At 54.9% G+C, this 9,350-nt stretch overlaps 1 protein-coding gene and 1 long non-coding RNA gene across 2 annotated transcripts in view; one reads left to right on the forward strand and one right to left on the reverse strand.

Annotated features, from left to right (window-relative positions):
- Window positions 1–347: 347 nt before the first annotated feature.
- On the reverse strand, window positions 348–6,431 carry LOC121666126. The gene is made up of 5 exons (XR_006016585.1): window positions 6,285–6,431; window positions 2,881–3,051; window positions 1,497–1,661; window positions 659–872; window positions 348–546 (listed from the first exon to the last, which is right to left on the reverse strand). It is a non-coding gene; the product is annotated as an uncharacterized LOC121666126 (long non-coding RNA).
- A 2,089-nt stretch (window positions 6,432–8,520) lies between these two features.
- The window catches only part of GAPDH (glyceraldehyde-3-phosphate dehydrogenase), a 4,301-nt gene continuing 3,471 nt past the window's right edge, over window positions 8,521–9,350 (forward strand). The window contains exon 1 of the mRNA XM_042031241.1: window positions 8,521–9,129. Coding sequence (XP_041887175.1) covers window positions 8,536–9,129 — 594 coding nt within the window. The 5' untranslated portion in view covers window positions 8,521–8,535. The remainder of the gene's footprint in view (window positions 9,130–9,350) is intronic.

Raw genomic sequence — 9,350 nt, forward strand, 5'->3', positions numbered from 1 at the left:
AGAAAGGCAGTGATGATGAACATAGCTGCCACTTGGCCTGATTTTGCCCTGGCTTTGCAGATGAGAATAAGCTGCTCTTACTAAAATAAAAATAAAATCTTCGGAAGAAAGTCTTTCTAAGAAGAGCCAAACTACCCATGGAGTACAAAATGCTCATTCCTTTCTCATTTTGTATGTGCTTATACTACACTATTCAGCTTTTAACACAGGACCAATCTGCTTGTGCTGGGTTTAGGCCCTTTTATATTTCATCCTTTTTGAAGCTCTTGTCCTGTAAAGCCAAGCAGGGTTTTGAGGGGAAGGTACCTGCATCTTTTTCTTGTACAAAAAACAAAGATACCCAGCACTAAAACTTTAGAATTAACTTTTAATAATGCTAATTTGATAACTTACTAAGTATCCTGATACCCTTGATTGTCTCATTGCTTTCTGGAAGGTTGTTGCTGCAAATCCAATTATGTTTCAAGTAAAACTGGCACTAATGTTCTTTCCTTTCAGGAATGCCACATCAGTTTTCAAGTCAGTCCTGGCACTCCTTGAACGGCCCTGTGAACATGAAGTGCCCTAAATTAGATTTTGTGTTAATCACATAAATAACCTTTAACCTTCTGTCTAGAGGCAAGTTGGCATTTGTCCCAGAGCTCTTATTTCCTCTTACCTTGTCAGCTGTCTAGAAAGCAGACTAGTCACCAGCTGGGCAGGAATGGGAAGGGTCCTCCTCCTTTCTGCTGCAGAGCTGCAGTCTCTGTCTCTGAGGATCTACCACCTTCCTGCAGTTGTGATCACCCTGGGTTCACCCAGCAACTCGAGCATGCTGCTCTGTTCCCTTCTGGCCTGGCTGCAGAAGCAGCTGCTGTAGCTTATTTTGATCCCTATTTTAAAAAGCAATCATTAGGATGTGCATAGTTTCGCACTGACCTGAGCATATGTTTTTTCATGCTGATACCTGAATGGACATAATCATGTTAAATGCTTACAGAAGTAAATAGAGGGAGGAATGATGGGGTGACAGGTGTATTTACAAACAGCACACTTGAGTCCCATGACTCAGTGAAAACACCTGCCCACTTGCCACCAGCCTAATAGCCAAATACCAATACACATAGGTTCCAACTCCAGAACACACCAGTAGCAACAGGACGATCACGTGAAATACAAAGATCAGAAAGCTACAGCAATATTTTGCTGTCCCTCTCCCCTCCTCCCTGATATAATATTCAGTGAAGGCTCCAGGAGGCAGAGCAGCTACAGCATTGACAGTAAATACAGTCATGCACACCATACGTGATTCCTCCACCACCCACAGGGTATGACACTCACATATGGGAATAAAAAAAGAACAGGACAGCAGATATGGATGTCTGCCCAGGCTCAAGGCTTTACAAGCAATAAATCTTGCGTAGATGTGAGATAATATGTTGACAATGAGGTAGTAGGGAGATATGCATGGGTAGATAGAGGAAGTGAGGTGGCCCTAAAACTAAGTATTGGCTCACCTTTGGGCCATACTTCTCCACTACAAGTGTTGAACTTTTTCCTTCAGGAGATCCACACAATCACCTTTCTGGAAGGAGGGTTTGGCAATCAGTGACTGGACTGACATGCTGGCTCCTTCACTGCTGTGCAGTGTATCCTTTGCTCAGTCCCAGACACCACTCTGCCTGGGCAAGCAAGTGAAAAGTCAGTGAGTGAGAGCTCTGATTGGTCCCTTTCTGCAGGCTGTTCAGGTCCTCTCCTCACTGTCCTCTTCTGACATGGGAAGAATTAGCAGTCCTGTGTCATTGACAAAGGAAATCCTGAAGAAAGATGAGGCAAAACCCAAGAGGGGTTTGGGCAGTTACACAGTGGCTACAGCCTTAAGTAGATATTTGCTGCCCTTCTGTTCCTCACAAATATATATTTTGGTGGCTACCACAATGACCAGAACTCACTGCTGAAGGAGTAATCCCACTCCCTTGCTCCTGAGGCAGTGGGATTACTCAGTGCTAAGATCAATGGTGTTTCCATTCTGTAGGGACTCCTGACCATGGTTGCTCTGAACTCCTACAAATGGTACCAGTGAATGTGAATATTGTATGCTTCTAGAGCCTGCAGCAATCATCGTCCCTTTCTATCACCTTGGGCCAAGGAGTGTTCCTTCAGGGTACTTCACTCAGCTCTCAGATCTCCCAGTCTCCAGTTCCCCTGCTCCTTCCCTATATAAGCAACTGTTTGTAGAAGGCTGATTGTGATTCAGCAGGAGACCACTTTTCTGGTCTTGCAAGCTCTAGAGTCAGTGCCCCAGCATCCAAGGGGGAAGGGTTTTTATAAAGGAAACTTGTTAGCATCAGAGAGGAAAGAAGGACAATAACCTATTTGAGTCTGAGAAAACTGGGGCAATTGGGGACTCGTCTGCCAAAGCCTTTTTCACTTCACAGTCATTGCCAGGACATGTCAGAGTAACTATTCAGTTCGACTGCAGTCCCAGCAAGGATCTGGGATGCAGAGCAGCTGCAGTGTCATGGCACCTGTGTCACTGAGCACCTGCATTTTATCCAGGCTTTGCTGGATTTGGAAGAACGTACAAAGAATCTGCAAGAAAATTTGCAAATTTTCTGGAGTCTCTAAAGTTTCTTGCTTGATATGGGAGAGTGATGGCTCTTTCCCTCTTGCCAGCCCCAGCTCTTGCTGAACCCAAGGAGGGCACTTGTCATTTGAGTTCTCGGAGCCTGTCCACCTGCAGGGCTCAGTTTTTGTGCAAGTGGACTGGAATTTTGGAGCAGATGCAAACACATTTCTGGCATTCCTCTTGCAGTACGGGGGCCACCCCATTCAAGGGATGACAGATCAAACTTGCTACATTTTGTATCAAAACCAAAGCGTTGTTGCTTTTGCACTTACCTTTCACTCAGGAAAGGACTGACTCTGACTCATGCAACCGGGGCGTTCCAGCAGAGCTGCGCCTGCCTGCGGCCGTCCTGCGGCAGCAGGAGTCCTCGAGCACACTGACTCAGCTGTTTCTGGATGGCCACATGCGACTGGGAAGTACAGAACAGCATCCTCTGGGACACCCTGCATGCAGCATGAACATGTACTCATTTCCCGTCCTTCCTTTCTTTTCCATCCCTCTGAAACTTTCACACCACACAGCTCCATACCCTACTGCATCCAGCACAAGGAGGGGCTGGCTGTGTGCACACATCCCGTACTCCGCTTGTGCCCAGGCACCCCATCCGAACGCCCACATGGGGAGTGCATCCCGCGACTCTCCAGCAGTGCCCTGTGCTTTGTAGATTAAATGGTTGGTATGAAAGTAATTCTGTTTCCCACAAATGTCTCAGTGGGGCCTCGGGAGCCCCCTCCATGTGCTGGCCCAGGTAAGAGGGTGACAGGATCACCAGAGCATCACATTGCTCTGGAAACAGCACCAGCCGTGGGTCGCAGCCATCGGGTGGAGCTAACAAAATTGGATGTCCCCACCTGTGCAAAGCACTGCTTCCAGCATCAGTGCTCCAGACTGAAGCCCCCTACTCACTTTCCATGGACTGGATGCAAAATGGTTCATAAAACTTTGTCTCCTTGGGCAGGGAAGAAATGGACCCAAAAATCTGCATCTGCAAGTGCAAAATGCTTGGAAGGAAGAAAGGGAGGGAAGGAGGGAAAGACAGATATATCTGAACTGTGACTTTTGTTATCTCTGCAGAAGACTTTTTTCCAATTTTCTTCTTTCCTTGAAAAAAATACACAAAAGCAGGCAGCAGAACACCTCCTGTCAAGTTCTGATCTGACTGTTTTGTGCAACAGTACTGAACAAAGGGAAGTTTGGGGTGTTGCTAAACTCTCCCAGCACATCCATTGCTAATCCTGGGGTCCCCCCATTCCTCTCCCCTGTCAAACTTTGCTGATTACTTTCTGTCTTCACACCCAGGCTGACTTGTGCACCCTGATCTCCAAACAGTGACCTCATTGCCTTGTTCAGCTGGTGAGAAACTACAGTAAAATGGAAGATGTAAACAAAGTGGGGGGAACTAATGGCCAGAAGATTTAGGAGGTAGGAATCTGCTCCTTGCTGTCCTGCTCCCATTGTGTGCCTGAGCTTGACAAAGTGCAAGCTGAGTCTCAACAAGATCTTTTCTGTGACGGTTCCTCTGGAAACTCAGCCCAGTCCTCCAGATGGTGACTTGGGACAAACAGCCTGCAAATTATATGCCAAATAGTATTAGACCCATGCTCCAGTCACTGCTATGAATTCTGTATAGTACTGGAATTCACCCATCTTCTGCAGCAGAAGCTCTTCATTCCCAGCCCGTCTCACCAAGATATAAATATTAAAAACAAAAGCCTGTGTTGTCACAGAGCTGAATTTGTGTCCCCTCTGTGCAGCCAGCAGTGTGCCTAGCTCTAGCTGAGCTGCAGTTCATGCTTACACTGATTAGAGAAACAGCATTAACAACACTCTGCCTGTGAGGACTATGTTTAATACTCTGACACAATGCAGCCTTCAATATTCTCTTTTCGAGACGTGTTTCAAAGTGTCACCCCGTCCCTGACCCTGACAGACACCTCCAGGTCCTGGCCAGCAGCAGCTCAACTCACATTTGTCTTTCCAGACACTCAGTAAACACCTTTGTGTCCTTTTTCTTTAGAGGAGGGGGTCTTGCTGAGCTCACCCTGAAATACATCACCCTGGACAAAAGGGCTGAAAGGTTAAGGAGCTCCAGGGGGTGGTTCAGCAGGGAGCTGGGGCCAGTCGTCTGCCAGAACGAAAGCTATAAAGGCAGAGAGGGGCAAGGGACCACATCCGACACGGATGCTGCGAGTCCTGCCTTGCTTCCCGCCAGCCCTGGGCTAAGAAGAAGATGCTGGGGCTTCAGTCGTGGCCTTGCTCATTTTTCCTCTTCTTGGTTCTGCTCTCTGCCAGTGTTCAGACTGTGTCCTTACCAGGACAGAGGCTACAGGTAGGAGGGACTGGGAGAGAGCTGAGGTTGATTTCAGGAGGGGAGGAGGAGGGGAGGTTGTGTTTGAACCTCGAATGAGAGGTGGTTGCAAATTCCAGCTACAAAGAGGCTGCTGTCTATTCTTGTTGGACTCTCCCCTTCAGCAGACTCAGCTCTAGGCTGACTTTACAACCCAGCCCCTAAGGAGCACCAGCATTTCCAGACAGGAAACAGACAAAAGCTTTTTAGCGCTCTGCAAAAGCTTTTAACAGGGCAGAGCCTAGTCCTCTCTAAGCCCACTCTGTGTCAGCAGCCACCAGATATTACAGTCATGTCTTTCATCATGTTCAGTGCCCGGTTCTGATGTTTCAGAGAGAAGATGCATTCTGTTAGCCCAGGAGTTTTGCTCCTAAGCTCAGTACTATCCCCCTTAAAGACCCTCCTTAAGGCCAAGAGCCCTGTCAGGATGCTAGCTAAGGGCTTCTTCACTTGAGTAAATCTTTTATCCTCAGCAATTACAGCAATAATATTTTTGGCTTTCAAATCTAGCCAGCTCCCTTTACCCAAACCCTAACCTGAGCCCCAGCACCTTGCCTTTACATCACCCTGGGAAAGCCACAGGGAAATAGTCAGGACATGAACTAAAATCACAAGACTGATCCTGCTATGACTCACCACTTTCGCTCCTTGCTGATGCCCGTGTCCACTTCACTTAACTTGCTACCACTAAGAGCTGCACAAAGGCATCTTCAGCCTTAGCTCAGCATCCATGTGAGAGACAGATGTGGAACGGCACCCGCAGGCTGCTTCTCTGGGCAGCCATGCCATGCCTCCACTGTATCCAACACACCCCCCAACCCTTGTCTCCCAGCAGTGCTGGGGGTTTACAGTCAGCACAGCTAACCTAGAGGATTTCCAGCAGATGGGGAGTCCCCCTTCCTCACACCTGCTCTGCTCCTGCCTCTCCCTCATCTTTTATCAGCAGGTATTTGAGGCAGGCCCATCCTTCCCAGCAGCCGTCTGGAAAAAATGAAATGCTGCACAGCAGCCTGAGCACACAGAGGTGCTCAGCAGCCACAAAAGGAGCAAGGACTGAAGACAGTTACCTTCTAAATCCAGGGCAGGGTGGGATGTGTGTGCAGTTTCACAAGAGCAGGGCAATCTGCTCAGAGGCAGAGCTCATAGCAGCTGTCTGCCTGCTGTTTCGGACAGCAAAGTCATTTCAGACAGTGGGAGCTGCTGGTCAAGCCCTTCCCTGTGTCTGGGTGCAATGTCATAGGCACAGTGCTGTGGGCAGGCATCACTTCATGTCCTGCCTGAGCCCTAAGGAGGATGTGGGCAGTGGGGTACCAGGGGTACAAGGCTTACCACCAGAAGCACAGGCATCATCCTGCTCTCCTCTGTTTATCCCAGATGCTCCTTTCACGATTGCTGCCCCTGGAGCCCGAGTCCACGCTGACCGAAGAGGACACAAAGGAGGGCTCCAGCTTTGGTCCTCAGCTGCTCTCCTCCACTCTCCCCTTCCTCCCATCTGGGGCTAGAGCTGCCCGTCCATCCCTCTGGCGCAAAAACCTTGCCAGTCGCAAGTGGGCACTGCCTGGAGATTGGGCCTGGAAGGCCATGCCCAGGGGTTGCTTTGGGCTGAAACTGGACCGAATCGGGACCTTCAGTGGTTTGGGGTGTTAGCTTTGGAGGGTCCCGAGGTGAGAGGGCCAACAGTGCGGGCTCGAGCAAGCTGGCAAGGAAGTTCAGGGCAGACTTGAGCACACAGACAGCGAGGGGATGGGGGCAGCGGGGCAGGCTGTGGGGCCAGTCGCCGGGACAAGGGCCGGGACCAGGGCCGCCCCGGGCTGCCGGCGCTGTGCTGGGGCTCGGCCGGGGCTAGAGCAGGCGGGCGGGACGCCGCTGGGCGGCTCACCGGGCCCGCTTCCCCGCAGCCGGAGTGCACCCAGCCTCGGGAACCTGCACGGCTCGGGAACCAGCCCGGCGCGGCGCTGCGCGAAGCCCTGAAGCTCCCGCCCCGAAGAAGGGAGGCAGCGGCAGCGAGGAAGCGGCACGGCGGTACGAGAAAGAGCTGTCCGGCTCCGCAGCTGCCCCCCGCGGCCGCTGAACCCCCGTTCCGCCGGCAGCCCCCTCCCTGCCCCCCGTGCCTGAGGACTCGCTCATTAAACAAGCTGTACTGATTTGCCGCGTCCGCGCTCGGCGGTGGCTGCCCCCGGCCGGGGGGCGGGCGGGAGGCGGCGGCAGAGCCCGCCCGGCGCCCCCGGCCCCACGCGCGAGGCCGTGCCGGGTCCTGCCGCCGCCATTCCGCGTGGGGCGTGCGGCACGCGCGGCTGCGGCGCGGTGCGGCCGGGGGGGCGGACACGGGGGAGGTATCGACCGGGCACGGGGCACACGGGCCGCGTTGGCTCACCCCGGCCGCACTCTGCCCCCGCCAGAGCAAACACTGGGGCCTCCTGTTTGCGCTGAAGCTTTCCCCGAGAGCCTCCCTCGGTGGGCTGCGGCTGGGGCACCACGGACCCCGGCACGAGTTGGTAGCTCTGCTGCTGTGCCCCGCGAGCCATCACCATGTCCTGGCCTTTAAGAAAAGGTTGTAACCTCAGCTGGGTCTAAACTTAGCCACCAGCCCCTCAGCAGCACCGGGAATAGCAGTGGTATAAGAAGAGTAGGGTTACGTTTGAGGTGCATGACCCCTCTCTGTCCCCCACCCCACTACCTGCGTGGTTCCCCCAGCCTGTCCCCGCTTTATCCTCAAAGCCCTGCTCAGCCGAGCAGCCTGAGGGACATTCCAGCCCCCACCACCCCCACCGGCTCCGTCAGTTCAGATTTGCATCCCCACTGTTCCCACACCTTCCTCCAGGACGGGAGCTTTGGGGTTTGTGCGTGCTCTGGGCGTTGTACCTAACACGGGTTTGTCCCGCCGCACCTGCCCCACGCGGAGCCGGGGGATGCAGACAGCAGGGCTCGGGGAGGGAGCCCAGCATGGGGGCGGGGAGCCGGGCAGCGGCCATGCCAGGAGCGCTTCCTCCTCGCAGGCAGCCGGGGAAGGCGGGCCAAGGCGGCAGACGAGCAGGATTTCCGCCGTCACGTCCCGCGGGCAGCGGCAGCAGTGCCGCAGTGCCTCATTAAGATGGTGCTCACGCTGCAGTCCGTGGCCTGCCGGGGCAGCGCCCGGCCAGGTACCCCGTCCAGAGCACCCCTGGATAAACCACCCAGACGGGCGTCCCAGGCTGGGGGCAGGAGAACTCCCAGCTAACACCTCCCGTGCCGGGGGGAATGGGGGACGCCTAGAGACACGCTGCTCCCTCGCGGTGACCACAGCATCCCTGCAGTCCCTTTGCCCTTGCAGCCATAGAATCATGGAATGTTAAGGGGTTGGAGTGGACCTTAAAGATTATCCAGTTCCAATCCCCGTGCCACGTGCACGGACGCCTCCTACTAGAGCAGGTCGCTCAAGGCCTTATCCAGCCTGGTTTGGAACACTGCCACGGTTGGGGCATCCACAACCTCCCTGGGCAACGTGTTAACAGTGCCTCACCACCCTCACAGTAAAGAATTTCTTCCTAATAGCCATCCTAAATTTCCCCCCTTTCAATTTGTACCCATTACTCCTCGTCCTATGACTACAGCTCCTGACAACGAGTCCCTCTCCGGCTTCCCTGTAGGTCCCTTCGGATACTGGACACTACTCCATCCAAGGGGGCACAGGCTGCAGCCGGGGCGGGCGGCTGTCTGCCCTTTGTCACCAGGTGAAAGCAGCGCATACCATCCTCCGGAGCGGCAGCGAGCCCGGCGGGAGCAGCCCCTGACCGGCCATCACCCGGGGGTCCCTCCCCGCCCCCTCGGGCAGGGGCGCAGACACCCATCCCCGCCCTGGGGGCACCTCCCCGCAAGGACCGGTGCATCTTTCACCACCGCCATCACCACCACCAACCCCCTTCGGGTGGCTCGACAGGAGGGTGATCGCTGCGGACCCCCCGTTCCCGGCGCGGGGCCTTTGTTACCGGGGGGCGGCGGGGCGGGGGAAGCAGGGGGGGTCTTCGGCGGCCGCGCCCGCAACACGGGCGCACGTAGCCCGACTCGGCCCCCGCGCTGCCATTCGACGGCGTCGCGGCGGGGCGGGCCCCAGCCCTACCCTCACGCGGCTATAAAGGGCGGCGGAGCGGCGCTGCGCCACCTTCTCACTGCGCGCCAGGCGGTTCGGAGGCAGCAGGTACTGGGCGGGGGAGATGCGCGGGGGGAGAGAGAGCGAGGCGGCGGGGGATGGGCGTGTGAGAAACCCTCTCCGCACACAAGCTCACCGCCCACTGGCGGGGGCGGCGGCAGCCCCCGGGCGGAGCGGGGCCGCGTGGCGGCGGGGCCCACGGGCACAAAGGCGGCGCGGCGCAAAATGGCGGGGGCGGCGTGAGGGGGGCGGTGAGGCGAGGAGGGATA

Source organism: Corvus kubaryi, unplaced genomic scaffold, assembly GCF_017639235.1.
Source record: "Corvus kubaryi isolate FWS band 111438036 unplaced genomic scaffold, C.kubaryi_AGA036_p1.0 37341, whole genome shotgun sequence".
NCBI classification, from domain to species: Eukaryota; Metazoa; Chordata; class Aves; order Passeriformes; family Corvidae; genus Corvus; species Corvus kubaryi.